At 41.0% G+C, this 21586-nt stretch overlaps 1 protein-coding gene across 1 annotated transcript in view; it reads right to left on the bottom strand.

The window, feature by feature from the left end:
• The window catches only part of INTS4 (integrator complex subunit 4), a 116607-nt gene extending 97023 nt beyond the window's left edge, over nt 1-19584 (bottom strand). Inside the window, exons 1-2 of the mRNA XM_028115929.2 lie at nt 19376-19584; nt 14019-14213 (exon numbers count right to left, since the gene is read on the bottom strand). Of these exons, the coding sequence (XP_027971730.1) occupies nt 14019-14213; nt 19376-19429 (249 nt within the window). The 5' untranslated portion in view covers nt 19430-19584. The remainder of the gene's footprint in view (nt 1-14018; nt 14214-19375) is intronic.
• Between the last annotated feature and the right edge of the window lie 2002 nt (nt 19585-21586).

Below are 21586 nucleotides of genomic sequence, written 5' to 3' on the forward strand. Positions count from 1 at the left end.
TTCTAGTACCATGTTGAATAACAGTGGTGAGAGTGGACATCCCTGCCGCGTTCCTGACCTTAGGGGAAAAGCTCTCAGCTTTTCCCCATTGAGAATGATATTCACTGTAGGTTTTTCATAGATGGCTTTTATGATATTGAGGTATGTACCCTCTATCCCTATCCTCTGAAGAGTTTTGATCAAGAAAGGATGCTGTACTTTGTCAAATGCTTTTTCTGCATCTACTGAAAGGATCATATGATTCTTGTTCTTTCTTTTGTTAATGTATTGTATCACGTTGATTGATTTGCGGATGTTGAACCAGCCTTGCAGCCCAGGGATAAATCCCACTTGGTCATAGTGAATAATCCTTTTAATGTACTGTTGGATCCTACTGGCTAGTATTTTGGTGAGAATTTTTGCATCCATGTTCATCAAGGATATTGGTCTGTTACTCTCCTTTTTGATGGGGTCTTTGTCTGGTTTTGGGATCAAGGTAATGGTGGCCTCAGAAAATGAGTTCGGAAGTTTTCCTTCCATTTCGATTTTTTGGAACAGTTTCAGGAGAATAGGTATTAATTCTTCTTTAAATGTCTGATAGAATTCCCCTGGGAAGCCATCTGGCCCTGGGCTTTTGTTGGGAGATTTTTGATGACTGCTTCAATTTCCTCAGTGGTTATAGGTCTGTTCAGATTTTCTATTTCTTCCTGGTTCAGTTTTGGTAGTTGATACATCTCTAGGAATGCACCCATTTCTTCCAGGTTATCTAATTTGCTGGCATAGAGTTGCTCATAACATGTTCTTATAATTGTTTGTATTTCTTTGGTGTTGGTTGTGATCTCTCCTCTTTCATTCATGATTTTGTGGATTTGGGTCATTTCTCTTTTCTTTTTGATAAGTCTGGCCAGGGGTTTATCAATCTTGTTCATTCTTTCAAAGAATTAGCTCCTAGTTTCGTTGAACTGTTCTACTGTTCTTTTGGTTTCTAGTTCATTGATTTCTGCTCTGATCTTTATGATTTCTCTTCTTCTGCTGGGTTTAGGCTTTATTTGCTGTTCTTTCTCAAGGTCCTTTAGGTGTAGGGTTAGGTTGTGTATTTGAGACCTTTCTCGTTTCTTGAGAAAGGCTTGTATTGCTATATACTTTCCTTTCAGGACTGCCTTTGCTGTATCCCAAAGATTTTGAACAGTTGTGTTTTCATTTTCATTGGTTTCCATGAATTTTTTTAATTCTTCTTTAATTTCCTGGTTGACCCATTCATTCTTTAGTAGGATGCTCTTTAGCCTCCATGTATTTGAGTTCTTTCCGACTTTCCTCTTGTGACTGAGTTCTAGTTTCAAAGCATTGTGGTCTGAAAATATGCAGGGAATGATCCCAATCTTTTGGTACCGGTTGAGACCTGATTTGTGACCTAGGATGTGATCAATTCTGGAGAATGTTCCATGGGCACTAGAGAAGAATGTGTATTCCGCTGCTTTGGGATGGAATGTTCTGAATATGTCTGTGAAGTCCATTTGGTCCCGTGTGTCATTTAAAGTCATTATTTCCTTGTTGATCTTTTGCTTAGATGATCTGTGAATTTCAGTCAGGGGGGTGTTAAAGTCCCCCACTATTATTGTATTGTTGTCAATGTGTTTCTTCGCTTTGGTTATTAATTGCCTTATGTAATTGGCTGCTCCCATATTCGGGGCATAGACATTTACAATTGTTAGATCTTCTTGTTGGATAGACCCTTTAAGTAGGATATAGTGTCCTTCCTCATCTCTTATTACAGTCTTTGGTTTAAAATCTAATTTGTCTGATATAAGGATTGCCACCCCAGCTTTTTTTGATGTCCATTAGCATGGTAAATGGTTTTCCACCCCCTCACTTTCAATCTGGGGTTGTCTTTGGGTCTAAAATGAGTCTCTTGCAGACAGCATATCGATGGGTCTTATTTTTAAATCCAATCTGATAGCCTGTGTCTTTTGATTGGGGCATTGAACCCATTTACATTCAGGGTAACTATGGAAAGGTATGAATTTAGTGCCATTGTATTGCCTGTAAGGTGACTGTTACTGTATATTTTCTCTGTTCCTTTCTGATCTATGCTGCTTTTAGGCTCTCTCTTTGCTTAGAGGACCCCTTTCAATATTTCTTGGAGGGCTGGTTTTGTGTTTGCAAATTCCTTTAGTTTTTGTTTGTCCTGGAAGCTTTTTATCTCTCCTTCTATTTTCAATGACAGCCTAGCTGGATATAGTATTCTTGGCTGCATATTTTGCTCGTTTAGTGCTCTGAAGATATCACGCCAGTCCTTTCTGGCCTGCCAGGTCTCTGTGGATAGGTCTGTTGCCAATCTAATATTTCTACCATTGTAGGTTACATATCTCTTCTCCCGAGCTGCTTTCAGGATTTTCTCTTTGTCTCTGAGACTCATAAGTTTTACTATTAGATGTCAGGGTGTTGACCTATTTTTATTGATTTTGAGAGGGGTTCTCTGTGCCTCCTGGATTTTGATGCCTGTTTCCTTCCTCACATCAGGGAAGTTCTCTGCTATAATTTGCTCCAATATACCTTCTGCCCCTCTCTCTCTTTCTTCTTCTTCTGGGATCCCAATTATTCTAATGTTGTTTCGTCTTATCGTATTGCTTATCTCTCGAATTCTGCCCTCGTGATCCTGTAGTTGTTTCTCTTTTTCTCAGCCTCTTTATTTTCCATCATCTGGTCTTCTATATCGCTGATCTCTCTTCTGCCTCATTTATCCTAGCAGTTAGTGCCCCCATTTTTGATTGCACCTCATTAATAGCCTTTTTGATTTCGACTTGGTTAGATTTGTTCTTTTATTTCTCCAGAAAGGGTTTCTCTAATAACTTCCACGCTTTTTTCAAGCCCAGCTAGTATCTTTAAAGTCATGATTCTGAACTCTAGGTCCGACATCATACTAATGTCCGTACTGAGTAGGTCCCTGGCTGACGGTACTATCTCTTGTTCTTTTTGCTGAGGTGATTTTTTTCATCTCGTCATTTTGTCCAGAGGAGAATAGATGAATGAGAGAACACAATGCTACCAGGTTAACAACGTCCCCAGCAAATATACTCTAAACAAATCAGAAAAGACCTGAAACCAGGGGAAAAGAAAGGGAAAGAAAGAAAAAGAAAGAGAAAAGAAAGAGAAAAGAAAGAAAAAAAAAACAAAAAGAAAAAGATAAAAACAAAAACAGAACAACACAAAAAACAGAGTATGATCAAATATGATCAGGCTAGTGCATAGATCAGTGCCACACACTAGATTTTGGGTGTATTTTGGTCTGTTAGAAAAAAGTGCCTCCTAAAATTTTAAAGGAAGAAAGACATATATGTACAAAATAAGGATTGATACAATGAAGGGATGGAAGATGACTGTAAAGATGAAAATTATAAAAGATTTTATAAAAGGGATTGATAAGAAGTTGTCTGAAAAAAGAAAGATGATGATGTAAAAAAAAAAAAAAAGAAAAAGAAAAACGAAAGAAAAAAAAGGTAGAGAATGTGATCAGGCAGGAGACTAGAACAAAGCCATACACTAGTGGTTTAGGGTATATTTTGATCTGTTAGAAGAAACTGTATCTCAAAATTTTAAGAGAACAATTTATATATATACATACATATGTGTATATATATATATATATATATATATGCCAAAAATAAGGGTAACTACCATGAAGGGATAAAATATGACTCTAAAAATGAAAAATAAAAAATGTTTTTTTAAAAAAAGGGATTGATAAGATGTTGGTTGAAAAAGGGAAAAAGAAAAAATAAAAAAACAGTTAAAAAAATTAACTTTGAAAAACTAATGAATCATGGTAAAAAAAAGCCATGAATTCTATGTGCAGTATTCCCCTAGCGCTGGAGTTCTCCCATTCTCTTTGATCGGTAAACTTGGTCTTGGCTTGCTGGCTGTTCGTGCTGATCTTCTGGGGGAGGAGCCTGTTGCCGTGGTTCCCAAATGTCTTTGCCGACTTGCCCTGCCCTTGACGGTCTGGGCTAAGCAAGCTGCTCGGGTTTGCTCTCAGGAACTTTTGTTCCCTGCAAGCTCTGGTACAGCTTTGGAGGACCAGGGTGAAAATGGTGGCCTCCCAATCTCCACCCGGAGGAGCTGAGAACTCGCGGCCCCGCTCCTCAGTGCGCCCCCAGAGAAAAGCAGTCACTCCCGTCCCTCTGGTCTCCGGCCGCACCGTGCTCACCCAGCCTGTGACCGAGCATTTCTATCTCTGGCACTCGACCCTGTGTGGAGTCTCCAAACCCAGCAGATCCCTGCGGTGCACTTCTGCACCACTCCTCCCTGGGGAGGGAGGGGCGTCTCCCCGGATCTGCCGCTTGTTGGGTCCCTGCTGGAGGAGCAGTGGCCCGACTGGGCCGCGGATCACAGTTTATGGCAACCCCGAGCTGAGAGCCCGAGCCTCGGTTCCGTTTCTGCAGCCGGCTTCCCTGCTCCAATACCTGGGAGCTCTGCTGCACTCAGGCACCCCTGGTCTTTCTGTGACCCCGAGGGTCCTGAGACCACACTGTCCCGCGAGGGTTCCACCCCCCCCACTTAGCCACTGGAGCGACGTCCCTCAGCGGAGCGACTTCTAAAAGTTCCGATTTTGTGCTCCGCGGCTCCACCGCTCGCCAGAAGCGGCCGCCGGAGGTCCCCTCCCCCGCATCTATCCTCCCGAATATCGCCTCAGATTCACTTCTCCGCACATCCTACCTTCCAGTAAGTGGTCACTTCTCTGTTCAGAGAGTTGTTGCTACTCTCTTCTTCAGTCTCCTGTTGAGTTCATAGGTGTTCAGAATGGTTTGATCCCTATTCAGCTGAATTCCTGAGACCAGACGAAATCCAAGTCTCCTACTCCTCCGCCATCTTGCTCCGCCCAATAAATGATCAATTTTAAAAACAAACTTTTTTTTTTAACTGACTACATGTTGGGGAGCCTGGGTAGCTCAGTTGATTAAGCATCTGACTCTTTTTTTTTTTTTTTGGTTGATCACTGTATATTCTATGTTTTGTTCTATTTTTTTATTAACATATAAGGTATTATTTGTTTCACGGGTACAGGTCTGTGACTCATCATTCTTACACAATTCACAGCACTCACCATAGTAAATGCCCTCTCCAATGTCCATCACCCAGACACCCACACCCCTCCACTCCAGCAACCCTGTTTGTTTCCTGAAATTGAGTCTCTTCTGGTTTGTCTCCCTCTCTGGTTTCATCTTGTTTTCATTTTTCCCTCCCTTCCTCTATGATCCTCTGTCTTATTTCTCAAATTCTTCATATCAGTGAGATCATATGACATTTATCCTTCTCTGACTGACTTATTTCACTTAGCATAATACCCTCTAGTTCCATCCACATCGTTGCAAACAGCAAGATTTCATTTCTTTTCGATGGCTGCATAATATTCCATTGTGTGTGTGTATACATATATATATACATGTATATATATGTATGTATATGTATACATATACATACATATATATGTATACATACATATATACCACATCTTCTTTGTCCATTCTGTTGATGAACATCTAGGCTCTTTCCATAGTTTGGCTATTGCGGACATTGCTGCTATAAACATAGGGGTGCATGTGCCCTTTCAGATCACTACATTTGTATCTCTGGGGTAAATACCCAGTGTTAAGCATCTGACTCTTGATTTCAGCTCAGGTCATGATCTTGGGGTCCTGGGACTGAGCCCCGCATCAGGCTCCCTGCTAGGTGGGGAGTCTGTCTCCCTCTCTTGCCCCTCCCCCTGCTCACTCTATAATACATAAATCTTTAAAAGTAAATAAAAATTAAAAACTACATGTTGTTTACATAGGTCTTATCTAAAACAAAAAGACATAAAAAAGATGAAAATAAAAGGCAGAAGTAGGTATACCAGGGAAACTATAATCAAAAGATAACTGGTATCATTATATATATATATTAAAGCCATTATATATATATATATATATTAAAGCCCCAATATCCATTGGGGCGCCTGGGTGGCTCAGTCGTTAAGCGTCTGCCTTCAGCTCAGGGCATGGTCCCAGGGTCCTGGGATCGAGCCCCACATCGGGCTCCCTGCTCAGTGGGGAGCCTGCTTCTCCCTCTCCCACTTCCCCTACTTGTGCTCTCTCTCTCGCTGTGTCTCTGTCAAATAAATAAATAAAATCTTAAAAAAAAAGCCACTATTTGCTGATTATTTGTAAAAAATTCAAAATAATCTGCATATAATTTATTAAAATCATAAGGTTGTAAGATATATGAGTTAATAAATAAAAGTCAATTGCATTTCTGAATACCAGCTATGGTAGTGTTAGAAAATGAAATTTTAAAAATATTATCATTTACAATAACAAAATATTAAATATCTAGGAATAACTAACAAAAAAGTGTACATAATCTTTATGCAGAAAACTATAAAACAGTATTAAAATAATAGGGATGTACCAAGTTTATGGACTGGAAAACTCAATACCGTAAAATGTCAATCCCCAAATGCCATCAGAACGATAGAAGGAAACCTAATGAAAATCCTAACTGAAATTTTGTTTTGGGGCAGAATTTCACAAGCTGATATCAAAATTCATAAAAAAATGAAAAGATCGGGAATAATTAAGACATTCTTAAAGAAGAGCAAGGTGAGTGAACTTGTCCTACCAAATGTCAAGATTTAATATAATGCTAGGCTAACACAGCATCGTACTGGCATGAGAATAGACAAACTACTGGAATAGAATAGAAAGCCCTGAAATACCCATATGTAGACACTTCATTTACCACAAAGGTGGTACTGCAGGACAATGGAGAAATGACATTCTTTTCAACAAATGGTGCTGGACATTTGGATTTCCATATACCCAAGCAACATACACATATCAATCCCATGTGTGAAAAGCAAATAATAAAGTTTCTAGTAACAATGCAGCAAAATGTCTTAATGAGCTCAGGGTAGGCAAACCCTTCTTACGCCACGTAAGAAAAGCCCAAAAATAAATGAAAAGATTATCAAACTGGACTACATTAAGAACTTCTTTTCATCAAAATACAATACTAAGGGACTAAAAGATGGGGGGCGGGGGGAAGGTGGGAGGGACTAAAAAGGAAGAAGATATTTGAAAACACATACAACCATTAAAGCCATTAAAGAACTTGTACTGGAATGTAAAGAATTCACATAAAACAATAAGGAAAAAATATGCGAAAAACATCAATAGGCATTACCTAAAAAGATATCCAAATGGCCATTTAAACATATTAAATTTGTTCCACTTCATCAGAAATCCAACAAATGCAAATTAAGGCCACAATGATATACCACACACATCCACTGGAACTGTCAAATGATAAAGATCAACAATTCCAACTGTTGGTAAATATGTGGAATTGGAATTCTCATAGTGCCAACAGTGGGTCTAAATTGGTACTACCACTCTGAAAAAGTTGGCTCAGGGGGCACCTGGGTGGCTCAGTAGGTTAAGCAGCTGCCTTCGGCTCAAGTCATGATCCCAGGGTCCTGGGACTGAGCCCTGCATCGAGCTCTCTGCTCCACAGGGAGCCTGCTTCTTCCTCTCCCTCTGCCCCTCCTCCAGCTTGTACTCTCTCTCTCTTGCTCACTCGCTCACTCTCTGTCTCTCAAATAAATAAATAAAATCTTCTTTTAAAAAAATGCCTATAGGGGGCCTGGGTGGCTCAGCCGGTCAAGCATCTGCCTTCAGCTCAGGTCATGATCCCAGCCCCACATCGGGCTCCCTGCTCAATGGGGAGCCTGCTTCTCCCTCTCCCTCTGTCTGCTGCTTCTCTTGCTTGTGCTCTCTCTGTCAAATAAATAAAATCTGAAAAAAAAAAAAAAGCCTATGAAAAAGTTGGCTCAGTAATTTCACTCCGGGGTATACAAAATATAGAAATGTAAGACATGCATACCAAGAGACCTGTACAAAATGTTCATGGCACTATTTTCTGTAATAGCTAAAAAGTGGAGGAAGCCTAAATGTCCATCAATAATGGAATGGATAAATTATTAGAGTATATTCATATAAGAAATCTTATGCTATGGTAAAAATGAATGAACCATAGCTGCCGTCAACAATATGAATGAATATCGATACAGGTAGAATTTTGAGCAAAAGCCACACATAAAAGATACACACTGTATTCCCTACATGAAGTTTAAAAAAAAAAAAAAGGCAAAAATAAATTGTATTTAGGAGTGCAGGCTTAATGGTAAAAAATAAAAGAAAGGTAGTTATTACCCTGAAAGTCAGGACAGTGGTGGTTATCTTTTGGGAAAGATCTAAATCATTAGAGGGGAGTTTGAAGAGGCTTACAGGAGGCTGATAATATTCCATTTCTTGACTGGGATGGTGGTTACACACTGTGTTCACAGTGTGATAGAGCAATAGGCTGTATGACATTTTCCTACCTATTCTTCTTTATGTATTATATTTCACAAAAAAATTTTAAAAATGTGGGAAGCCTGGGTAGCTCTGTCGGTTAAGCGTCCAACTCTTGATTTCAGCTCAGGTCATGATCTCAGGGTCCTGAGACTGAGCCCTGCTTTGGGCTCCTCACTGTGCATGAAGCCTGCTTAAGATTCTCTCTCTCCCTCTCTTTTTGCTGCACCATCCCCACCCCCACTCACATGCTCTTGCACTCTAAATAAATAAAATGAAATAAAACAAAATATGTCACTTGGATTACTGAGGTACAGTGGAAACGAGAGATTTTGAATGTAAAATCAACAAGACTTAGTGAAGAAGGGAATAGGAGGAGAGGAAAAGGTAAAGGATCTTTCTCAGGTTTCTGATTTAAGGGTCTGTACAGATAATGGGACCATTTCCCAAGATAAGGTAGACTGGAGAATGAAGGGAGATCCTGAATTCAGTTTTGAATATAAAGAAAAACCAATTATTTTATGGACTTCAAATTACTGAAATATCAAAGAAGCAGGTAATTGTCTTTCTGAGACAATGGACTAGTCAAATACTAGTCAAAAATAGTCTGCAGTAAGAGAGGACAGGCGAAGAGCTACATAGCTTTTCAATGGTCTGGAACGGAGTCACAGACCTCCAAACACTTCAATGGTCTGGAACAAAGTCACAGAACTCCAAACACTTCAATGGTCTGGAACAAAGTCACAGACCTCCAAACATTTCAATGGTCTGGAACGGAGTCACAGACCTCCAAACACAAGAGAGCTGCAGAGAAAGCAGAAGTACTAGCCCTAGCAGACAAAAGGAGGCAAGAATGGCACAAAAAAGAATAAGAGAGTACCTGACCTAGTAACATTTCTTATCAATCTGAATACTTTACCCAAGTTCTTCTACTTTCTGAAATTATCCCCTGGTACCTCAACACCTAAGCTTAAAACAAACTGCCTCCAGAGAAGCCCTCTCTAATAAGTGCTCTTCTCACCATTAAAACTGTCCTGGTTCAGGCTTTCATCACCTTGCTTCAGCCTTATCAGTCTCCTAGTCGGTCACCCTAACACCCATCTTCCCCTCGTCCAGTTCCTCCATCCTCCATCCTATTTCCAGGGTGACATTTCTAAGACAAAACGCACAAGATAAAATACAGGCCCTCCACGATTTCTAGTCTTATCTCTTAAAAAGCTTTCAAACTAAAATCTATACCAGCTGCTTGGATCTCTTCTAATGTGACAGGCTATTTCACATCTCCATGCCTTTGCTCACAACTGCTTTCTTCCTAAAATGCCTTTCTTTCCTCCTGTTTTCCAAATGGCCCAAATCTGTTTTAGAAGACTCATCTCAAGGATCACTACTACTCTATAATGCCATTCTAGTCCCCTGCTCCCAAGTCAAACTGACTGCCCTCTTCTTGGAGGTCACATCATAACCTGTCCCAGATTTCACAGCACCTATAACACTGTATTGTTATTACCCATTTATTGTGTCTGTATCTACCCAACTAGATTCAGATCAGGGATCACATAATCATCTCTTATTTCCAAAATTAAGCACAAGGCCTGGAACAGAGTTAGTATACAAGATGTTTCGAGAAAACAAAAAACAAAACAAAAAAAAGAACAAATGAATAACCTTAGCCCTATCTATTTACTACATATATTATTTAGTCTACCAACTATACTGCTAGCCCCAAAAGGACAAGGAACATGTCTCACAGTTCTACATCCTCCACAGCAACTAGTACAGTAGCATAAGTGAAGAATCCCTCATGTGAAGGAAGTTCAGATACTGCTGCCTGACCACAGAAAAATCTGGAGGAGAGAAGCAGAAGCCCAAGTAGCTTACCCACTAAAATGTGAGACCACATTTATGGATAACAGATGAAAGGATAAAAAAAGCTATGGTCATCAATCTAGAACTGGATACATTTGGCATCCCTTCTCATTTCCTTTGGGGCTAGAATCTGCTAGACTAATGCAAGCACCATGGCCTGGTTAAAGAGCCTGAGGTATGACATCAGAATACCCGAGTTCAATTTTTCCGTTAGACATGATAATGGTATTGTGATTATATCTTTTAAAAGAGTATTGTTTAAAGATATAAATTGAAATTTATGAACAAAATGATATGATGCCAGGGAGAATCTGGTGGAGAGGGTAAGAGTGGAGGAAGTGGAAGCGGACAGTTGGGTGGGGGGAATGGGAATAAAACAAGTTTGGCCACAAAGTGGTATCTGCTGAAACTGGATAAGGGGCACATGGGAATTAATTAAACCATTCCCTCTACTTGTATATATATTTGAAATGTTTCATGACAAAAGGTTAAAAAAACAACAACAACAACAAAAAAAACCAACCCAGATCAAATCCAGACCCTACATTTACTTAGCTGGGTCACCCTGAAAACTAAACTGCTCCAAGCTTATTCCCTTTTTTTTTTTAACATTTTATTTATTTATTTATTTATTTGACACACACACACACAGAGAGAGAGAGAGAGAGAGAGAGAGAGAGAGAGAGAGAGCGCACACAAGCAGGGGGAACAGCAGGCAGAGGGAGAAGCAGACCCCCAGCCAAGGAGAGAGCCTGATGTGGGGCTCGATCCCAGGACCTGGGATCATGACCTGAGCCAAAGGCAGACGCTTAACCAAATGAACCACCCAGGTTCCAAGCTTAGTTCTTTACCTGGATTACATAAATAACAATGGTGTTATCACCAGGATTAAAAAATATGACATGTGGAAAGAGCTTTATAAACTCCAACAAGCTATATAAATGTTAACTGTTCTTAAAAGTATTATTACAGATGATTATGGGTAATAGAGTTATATTATCATATAATAGATGGATATTGCTAAGAAAGGAGGTAACTAAAAATAGATCACTAAGTGTCTGAAAACTTGAGAACAGAAACCCTGATTACATTTATGTAAAACATGAGGTAAGCATTTATTAACCCCCTACAGTGTTCCAGGGACTTTGCCAAGAACTAAAACAGAGATAAACAGATTTGTAGTCTCTGAATTTAGGGGCTTAAAGTCTAAAGGAAAGAGACATACAGCAAACACTGGCTATACCAAGAACTAATCAATGTGCTAACAGGTCAGTCCAGTGCCCAGAAAAAAATGCCTAATATGTAATAAGCATTCATTAACCGAGGAAAAAGTCTCACAAAAGCATACGCTCACTCATTCAACAAATAATTTTACCACGCACTGTTCTTGGTACTACAGATTCATCAATTTAAAAAAACAAAAATCCCTGTTCAAGAGGAGCTTACATTCTAGCATGGGGAAATAGATAAAGAACCACAAGCATGAGAAAATTATATAAAATACGAGAAGATGGGGGGTGCCTGGGTAGCTCAGTCGGATTCTTGATTTTGGCTCAGGTCATGATCTCAGGGTTTTGAGATCAAGCCCCATGTCGTGGTCCATGCTTAGCACAGAGTCGACTTGAGGATTTTTCACTCTGTCCCTCTTCCCCTCCTCCCACGCACACATGCACGTGCGCGTTCTCTCTCAAACAAATAAATAAATCTTAAAAAAAAAAGAATATGAGAAGATGGTAAGTGCTATGGAGAAAACAAAATCAAGGAAGGAAGCTAGGAGGTTCTGGGGTGGAACAGGCAGTTTCAATTTTAAATACAGGGATAAAAAAAGGCCTTAATGAAAAAGTGACATTTGAGCTATGACTTCAACAAAGTGTGGGAAGTATACATATGAACATCTGAGGGAAGTGTTCTAAGCAGAAGGAAACATAAGTGGAAAGACAGTGAAGAAGGAATATGCTTGACAGAGAAAATGGCAAACCAGATCACAGGGCAGTGGGAGGAAAACAGAGGGGTTCTAGGCTGGGGGAACAGCATGTGAAAAGACATGGATTTCTGAAAATCCACAAGATCTTTGGAAAACTGTAAGCATTTCTGATTAAGCTACAACATTATAGGGGCACCTGGGTGGCTCAGTTGGTTAAGCGACTGCCTTCGGCTCAGGTCATGATCCTGGAGTCCCAGGATCGAGTCCCGCATCGGGCTCCCTGCTCAGCAGGGAGTCTGCTTCTCCCTCTGACCCTCATGATCTCTCTCTCTATCTCATTCTCTCTCTCAAATAAATAAATAAAATCTTTAAAAAAAAAAGCTAGAACATTATATGTGTAAAGGAAAAGACCCTTTATGTCATACATAAAAGATTTAAATAAACATAGTTTATAGAAAGAAAAGAGACTGAAGAGAAAAAGAAGCTTTTGCAAGGGAACACTTGAAGATATTACATGCATCCTGACAGATGCAATATGAAATACAAATCGTCATCTATAACATATTCTTAAAAATTTCAAAAATATGCTTAACCTGAATCTAACAAAGCCTGTACTTTATATCTAACTTTCCGTTTCTAGTAAATAAAAAGGATAGAGGAGCAAATTAACCCCCAAGGAAGTAAACAAATTCCAAAAACAAGATGTTTTATCAACAACTGACTGAGTCTATCAGGTCAACGTCACCAAAATAAAAATTGTTCTAGATTAAAAAAAGACCAGGGACTCCTGCTCAGCTGGGAACCTGCTTCTCCCTCTCCTTCTGCCTGCCACTCTCTCTCTCTGACAAATAAACAAAATCTTAAAAAAAAAAAAATCAGTTAAAAAAATTTTAAAAGATCAAATGCCATGTGTGAATAGTGTTTGCATTCTGATTTGAACAGATCAACTATAAAAAGATATTTTGGAAATGAAAGAAATTTGAATATTGACTAGTTGTTAGAGGACATTAAGGAAATTTAGTTTTATCTGATGTGGTTATTTTTTTTTAAGTCCCCTACTGAACTATTTAGGGAAATATTTTATGATACTTTAAAAAAACTTAAGGAAAACAAACAGAGAGAGCAAATTTGACAAGATATTCATTATGTGTTAAATCCAGAGATGGGTTATTTGGCAGATCATTATAGTACTGTCTCAACTTTTCTATAGGCTTAAAAATGTTCATACTTAAGTTTAAAACTTTGATTCATCTGTGATTCAAGTATTTGGAACTCACGTCTTCCCTTTTACTGCAGATCTTACTTATAAACTGAAAACTAAACACATCTTGTGAATTTCATTTCTGTTTAAACTGTTTCCTGTATTTAATCAAACACAAATTGATGTTTCTTTTAGCCCAGTAAAATACATGGAGAAATGAAATGACACTATGCAAAGGAAAAAAAAAAGTTAAAAAAAGGGGGCTATCGCAATTAGACATGAGGGCCCTGAAATAGGGCCCCAACAGCAGGATGACAGAACGACATTTCAGAGACAAATCTGGTTATGACTGAAGTCCTCCTTTGTACTCCCACTGCACGCGACGTAACCCAGGCAACACTACCCCCAGCAGTATGTTCACATCTGTCTCCGTATACACTATATGGATATTCTCTATATCCATCCACACAGAGATGCTCCAGATTTCTGAGGACAGGACTTGGATCTTTTTTCTCTCTGTATCTATAGTGCCTGGCACATGGAAGGCCCTCAATAAAAGACTGCTGAATGAACACCTTATTCATCTTGCAATACCTACCCATTCTGTAGACATGATACAATTCTTACACACACTCCCATCAGGTCCTCAAGACCTTCTTACCTTGTAATAATGTTCCAAGAGAATCCTGACTACTCCCTCCACACTTTCTGCTTCAACAGGCTTCCTGGCAAACTGGAGTAGGTACTGCAAAGCATCTGCTGGGGAGGTAGCTTTACACAGATCTATGTGGAGCGCTGCAGATTTACTTGGTTTTGTCAATCGGAGTTTCTTGGTTGCAATTTCCTCCTGTTGTTGCTGCAAAGGAGTAGGCAAAGAAAACACATGAAAACACAGGGTCTGCAAATTTCACTTTGCCTCACTCCCTTAAACCAAATAATGTATTTAACTAATAGACCTAACTTTAGGGAAAGCAGTGTTATGAACTGGAAAAAGGACACTGGAGTGGAGACCAGGGAGTCCCCATTTTGCTTCCCACTTCTCCAAGTCTCAATTTCTTTCTCTCTAAAGTAGGTCCACTAACATTTTTTTTAAAGATTTTATTTTATTTTTTTAAGATTTTATTTATTTATTTGAGAGAGAGAATGAGAGATAGAGAGAGCACATGAGAGGGGGGAGGGTCAGAGGAAGAAGCAGACTCCCTGCTGAGCAAGGAGCCCGAAGCGGGACTTGATCCCGGGACTCCAGGATCATGACCTGAGCCGAAGGCAGTCGCTTAACCAACTGAGCCACCCAGGCACCCGGTCCACTAACATTTTGTTCTGCCTATCTCTCAGGACCACTGTAGCTTTAGGGCTAAAAGGACACATAAAGGATCTGCTCCATTCTTTACTTAAAAGAAATCTCAATTATATATAATTGAACATATGTAAATATGTTCACATACATATGTTAAACATATATAAATATGTTCAGACTGTGCTGAGGGACCCACCAGGCTCAGCTTCCCTCATGAGAAAACTGAAACTGATGGGAACTATCTGTAGCTTACACTGAGTAAAAAGTCTTCTCCTTACTCCAGATGACTCCCCAAACCATTCTGCCTTTATGAAAAGGATGGATAGTGTAAAAAATAAAATAAAACATACAAATACCTAACAAACTGTAGCCAGTTAACAAATGTTTACTGAATGATTATTCAGCATTAGGACTTGTCTCTGAGTTCCGATTCTGCTGTTCTAAGTAAGTCATAATTCTTACTTTCATCAGCTGTAAAATGGGAATTATGACACTACTACCAGTCTTTCTCAACTAGGGATCCTCATCTGAACTACAGGACACGCAAAATTATTTGAGTAACTATTTTCTCAATTCTCCCAAGGATGGCGTGTAACTAGAAGCTTTCTAGATGCATTCGTTATGTATAATGGGTGCCAAAAAGTTCATGTAAAAGGGAACCTGTCCCTCCAAGGCTTAAGTCAGGCCCTGTGGGTAGGTACAGAAAGCATCATAAATAAGACAAATGTTGTAACCAATAATTTTCCTTAACATTTGCTGCATCATTTTGATATCCTGAGCAATCACCTCTTTACAAATTTACATTTCTACAGAGAAAAAATTAGGATTATTCTAGTCAGGAACAAGGTACGGCATGATATAAAGAGACCGAGGGTTTTGAAGTCAGAGAATTTGGGTTCAGTAACCACTTACTAGTGAGAGGAGGCCAGTATCTCTTCTACAAAAGAGAATACAATACCTATATCATATGGATATTTGAGAAATCTAAAGTATAACGTCTTTATGTGTACAAAGACATAATAAAACACTAAATACATACCAGTTCTCTCTCCCTCCTCATCTTCAAAGCAGAGGAAAAGATCAGAAGCACTAAGATCTCATTTCATCACTCTAAGGTAATGATTCATGCAGAATGAAGTGAAGAAATGAGCTCTTTTCTTAAAATCCTTACCCATTCCCATCCTACTCTACACAAATTCAGTCTTCTGTGTTACTTGGGCTCCAATCAGGTCAAAACCTGAGAAAGATTTCTTTCTATACAGAGTATGTAAGGGGGAAGACAAACCACTATCTGCTATCAGTCAACCATCAGTAACATTTTAGTGAGCCAGGACCTATGGTCATCCAGGGGTGACAGAGTAAGTAGTGAGACATGAGCTGGGGGCAAGGGTGTGATAAATAGGTGACACGTTGGAAGGCTGAGGACACAATATCCTGACTTTGTGGCTCTTAACATATCCTGGCAAGGCTTCCAACACCCTGGAGCTGACAGACCCAGAGCTACCGATGTAGAACATGCAGCTCTCCTCTTCAACCTCTGCCCCAGGGTAACCTATAGCTTCATTGTAATATACTTACGTTGTGGTTTCAAGCCCACCCCACACCCCACCACTCTGCTCCTGTGGGGTAAGACGGCCAGGACAGTTCTGGCAAGAACCTGGTAGGGCCAAAAACTCCCCCTCCCAACTGGTAGGAAGAATCCCTTAGATGACTACAAACAACCTCAGTAAGAGACCACCCTAGCTATGACCCATAATCTATGCAAACACAAAAAGACACCCCTAGTTCCAAGGCAGTAGCCACCTCTGGGCCTGCACACTCTCCCTTCTTGAGAGTGTACTATCCTTAATAAACTGCTTTGTGCTTGCTACACTCTTTGTCTTTATTTGAGCTTGGATCCTCACATAAATCTTTGTAGGGAATCCAAGAACCAAGACCTCCATTCATACAATGGAGTTCCTTTCAGAGTCTCCTACACGTAACAAAGGACATGGAGATGAACCAGGCATTATCTCTGTCCTTAAGGAGTCCAGGCTGGTAGGGAAATATGTATACTGTGTGAAATTAATAAAGAGAAAACTCACTAAAATTGAGTAGGGAGGATACAAGGGGAGGCTGGGGGGAGGGGAACAGTGCCACTCAACAATTAGGGAAAAGACTGTGGATTACAGACTCCAACAGAAAAATCAACAAGAAAGAATCATCAATTACAGGCCCCAACAGGGAAAGACCTACATTGCATCTCCTACAAGAAATCTACCACCCTTGCAACTCAGCCAATGAGAAACTATCACCCTAGGCTTTCCCTTCAAAACTTCCTCCTTCCTCTGCATAAAATAAGACTTTTGTTTGTTGGACTTGCCTGTGGTTTTGCCATGGCTTGCGTGTCCTGAATTGCACATTCTGTTATTCCCAAATAATTACATTTTGGCTGGTAAAATAACTATTTTTAAGATTAACAACTGATAACACTGAGTGGAAAGTACAAATAGACAAGTTCAGAGTACTAGCCATGGAAGCAGGGGAGGAAGAGACGAAACTCTTGCTGAGGTTTTAAATGGGTTTTCAAACAAAAATGTGAGAGCAAAAATAAAGGGGAAAATGACATGCATTCCATGTAAAAAAGAAAACAGGTACAAGAGTTTGGAGAAGTGTAAACACACATGCTGGAGGAAGGGTGAGTACTCCTGGGAAGTGGGAACAAAAGAACTATGGAAAGAAAGGAAATCACACCGCACAACAATGTGAATGTACTGAAAGCCATTGAACGGTACACTTAAAAATGTTTAAAATGGGGGCACCTTGGTGGCTCAGTCAGTTAAGCATCCGACTCTTGATTTCGGCTCAGGTCTTGGTTTCCACTCAGGTCATGATTTCAGGGTGGTGAGATCAAGCCCTGCATTGGGCTCCATGCAGAGCATGGAGCCTGCTAAAGATTCTCTCTTTCCAGGTGCCTGGGTGGCTCAGTTGGTTGGGTGGCTGCCTTCAGCTCAGGTCATGATCCTGGAGTCCCTGGATTGAGTCCCGCATCGGGCTCCCTGCCCGGCAGGGAGTCTGCTTCTCCCTCTGACCCTCCCCCCTCTCATGTGCTTTCTCTCTCTCATTCTCTCTCTCTCAAATAAATAAATAAAATCTAAAAAAAAAAAAAAAGATTCTCTCTTCCCCTCTCCCTCACTCTTGAACCAGAAAAAATAAAGTTTAAAATGGTAATACATGTATTTTACCACAATTACAAAAAAAAAAAAAAAAAAAAGTGGGCAGGCAGGGAAAACAGACCCAGAGAGCAAATCCAGAAGCACCAGCTCTGGGAAATTAGAAAAACTTTCATGAGGGGGGCCTGATTGGTTCAGTTGGTGTAATATGCAACTCGATTTCAGGATTGTGAGCTTGAGCCCCATGTTGGGTGTAGAGATTATTCAAAAATAAAAAAAAAAATCTTAAAAAGAAAAACCTTCCTAAATCTTGACTCATTCCAAAAGTTCAAGAAAACTAATTTCACATAAAATGGAGCAACAAAAGCGTCAAGTTTAAATCTCAAAGTTATTTTAACAAAACAAAAAAAAGCAGACTAACTTCCCTACAGTTGGTGGGAATATGCTACAAAGATGTGTCCTCAAAACAGAAATGATAAGTGAAAAGAGGAAGAAAAACTTGATTTGTCAATACAATCATCTCTGTATTATAATCACAGGTATGCTTTTCTGTCTCTCCCACTAGCTCGTGAGCTCCTAAAGGACAAAGACTCTAATTAGTGTTATTGTACTTTGTAGCTCAACACCTTTCACTATACCTGATACACAGTAACCATTCACTTAACAAACTCTTGTTTAAGGAACGAATGAAATGTTCAAGGAGTTCCCTGCTGGATGGTCTAAATCCTGCTACACTAGAAGTCTAAGAATCTAGGGGTACTCTTCGGATCTAAGGATGCTTTGATCTACTAGCATCAACTGGGGGCTTGTCAGAAATGCAGATTACTGCCTCACCTCCTCCACCCCACAGAGTATAATCTACATTTTAACAAGATCACCAGGTGATTTGCATAAAAAGTCTGAGAAGCAGGACACACGAGATAACTTGGGATCAACCTCTACTTTAGCAACATTTATGAGGAGACACATGGAGAATCACTGTTCTAACAGGGGCTCGGACCACCTGTCCTTAACTTCAAAGGAGGAAAATACTGCCCTACTTCCTAGGTAAGCTGTTCACCAATGGAAACTTCTGCCCCTATGCAGCCTGTGACCCTCACCTGCTTTGGCTGGGTATTGAGGATTTCTACAGACTCCTCTTCCAAACCCTCACAGTTTTGCCTACAACCAACTTGTCCCTGGGCGCTTTTTTTGTAACGGGAGGTGGGAGGGGCTCTACCAGAAATTGGCTCTGAATCCTCGTATCCCTCCAGAAGCTTTCGAGCCACATCTGTAGAACGAAGGTGCTAATGGAACCCGAATAAACTGAGATAACGGATAAGACATCTTCGTAAATTCTAAAGGACTATCTGTTCTAATAATTTTATTAAGTGTCAGACTGCACATATTAATAATGACGACTACAGCAGCTACAAACTAACACGCCCACTTATGTGTAGTTTCGGAGAGCCTATCAAACTAGTCAGCACTCAACCCAGGTTTGCAGCGCCTGTTTTGGGTAAGTGTCTGGAGCGTGGATAACCTTCCCCGCCCCGGACTGGTCCAGGGACCTTTCCTTCCGTAAATTACCTGAACCACCTTAGTGAATTCCTCGTACACCCTCTTCTTTAGGTGCGCCGCCATGACTGCCCGCGGACCCTCTCAGCTTCCGTACTCCACGAGGGAGGCGGGGCGGAGGAATCCGGAACACTTGTCTAGGCCTGAGAAACTCGCCACAATCCCACAAGGCAGTGGGGTTCCGAGAAAGAGAGGCCTCTTCCTGCTGCTCGACTGCCCTACCACGGTGCAGCCGAATTTGTCCGCCTACGCCTCGTGCGCCGGCGGAACGAAAATGAGGGCGCAGAGCGAGGGGGCGGGGCCTCTGGCGGGAGGAGCCTGGACTGAAGGCGTAGATGAGCCAATGGGAGCCTTCAGGGGTACGCTGGTGGTCTCCGAGTGGTCGAGAGCCTGGCCGCGGAGCCCAGCGGAGGAAGGGAGGAAGTACAGGGCAAAGGGTAGAGGCGGGACGATCCGGAGCTGGAGGCAAAACCTGGCGCTGCGGCAGGCGTTTCGCTCCAGAGATAGGGAGAGAGGCCCAGCTGTCTTTCCCGTCGTCCGTGGCTGTTCACGTTTGCTGCTTGTAGCTCTTTTCAACTGTCTTTTCGGTTTAGCTGTGTGCCACCCCTCTCTTGGCATGGGATTCTTTTTCCTCCTCTCTCATGCCAGTTGTTTGAATCTACCTGTCTTAAAGGAATCAATCCTTCCACTGATAGCTACGGAGAGGGGAAAGAATCCTGAGGTCAAGAGTCAAGCACCAAAATTTCAGACTGCTACTGGCACTTAATGAACAAAGAGCCTCAGCTGCAAATGTGCTCACACCTAACCTGACCAAAATGCAGTGACAATGGAATGAAATAATGCAGAAACATCGGGCAGACTAAAGTGTATTAGTCGTGTTAGTGAAACCCGAGGCCAAGTTTTACCTCCTTCATTAAACTTTAACTGTTAGTTGTTAACTTCTTTCAAAAGCGTTAATGAGGGATGTCGTGGTACGTACAGAAGACCCCAAAACACATAAAAATGGTCTTCACCTTAATTCCTACCGTGTAACTGGGAAGAGACACCCAAACGTAATCAAGGTCAAGTATCCTTGGATAACAGGAATGTGATTCAAACAGATCTACTAACTTCCTCAGGATAGGGGGTGCAGAATAATGACCACAAAATATGCCATTTTGGTATGTGGATTATTTCTAGCTGAAGACAAGGCGCAATAGACTAAGGAAGAGCTGTTCACCTTCCCCTTAACTTCCTAAAAGAACGCTAATACCAAAGGTAATGTTTTATCAGAAAGACTTAATCTGCATAGTACGGCAAACATTTGTTCACCAAACATTTGCTATTATCTTTCTGTGAATTGTCTTTCTCTGCTTTGGGAAGCATCAGACCTCTTCCTCTTTTCCCGAGCTCAGGATGGCATATAAGCCTTAATTGCCTGTCTTTGGGCCTCATGTCTTTGGGGCTCCTATACATATGAAATTTGTGTTTTTTCCTATTGTCCTGTCTTCTATCAATTTAATTATTAGACCAGTCAAAGAAACTAGAAGGGAAGAAAAGTTTTCCATTCCTGCAATGCCTCATGGAAGTGCACAGGAAATGATTTTTGCTCTGGCTTTAAAAATAGTGATGATGGGGCGCCTGGGTGGCTCAGTTGGCTAAGCGACTTGCCTTCGGCTCAGGTCATGATCCTGGAGTCCCGGGATCGAGTTCCATGTCGGGCTCCCTGCTCAGCGGGGAGTCTGCTTCTCCCTCTGACCCTCTTCCCTCTTGTGCTCTCTGTCTCTCACTCTCTCTCTCTCAAATAAATAAATAAAATCCTAAAAAAAAATAGTGATGATTTTTTTTTTTTTTTTGAGAGAGAGAAAGAGAACTAGAGTGTGAGCGAGGGAGGACGGGAGGAGGGGCAGAGGGAGAGAATTCCCAGCAGTCTCCATGCCCAGTGCGGAGCCAGACACGTGGCTTGATCTCAAGACCCTGAGATCATGATCTGAACAGAAATTGTGTGGGACACTTAACTGAGCCACCCAGGTGCCCCCAAAATAGTGAATTTTCCAGAAAGAAAGAAAGGCATCCCAGAGCACAGAGACTACCACATATACAAATGTGTCGAGTGAAATGAAAAGCCCTCACAGGGCGCCTGGGTGGTTCATTCATTAAGCCTCTGCCTTCGGCTCAGGTCGTGATCCCAGGGTCCTGAGATCGAGGCCCACATCAGGCTCCCTGCTCAGCAGGGAAGCCTGC

Source organism: Eumetopias jubatus, unplaced genomic scaffold, assembly GCF_037043125.1.
Source record: "Eumetopias jubatus isolate StellerSeaLion01/CBP00866 unplaced genomic scaffold, mEumJub1_p1.0 scaffold_13, whole genome shotgun sequence".
Taxonomy (NCBI): Eukaryota; Metazoa; Chordata; class Mammalia; order Carnivora; family Otariidae; genus Eumetopias; species Eumetopias jubatus.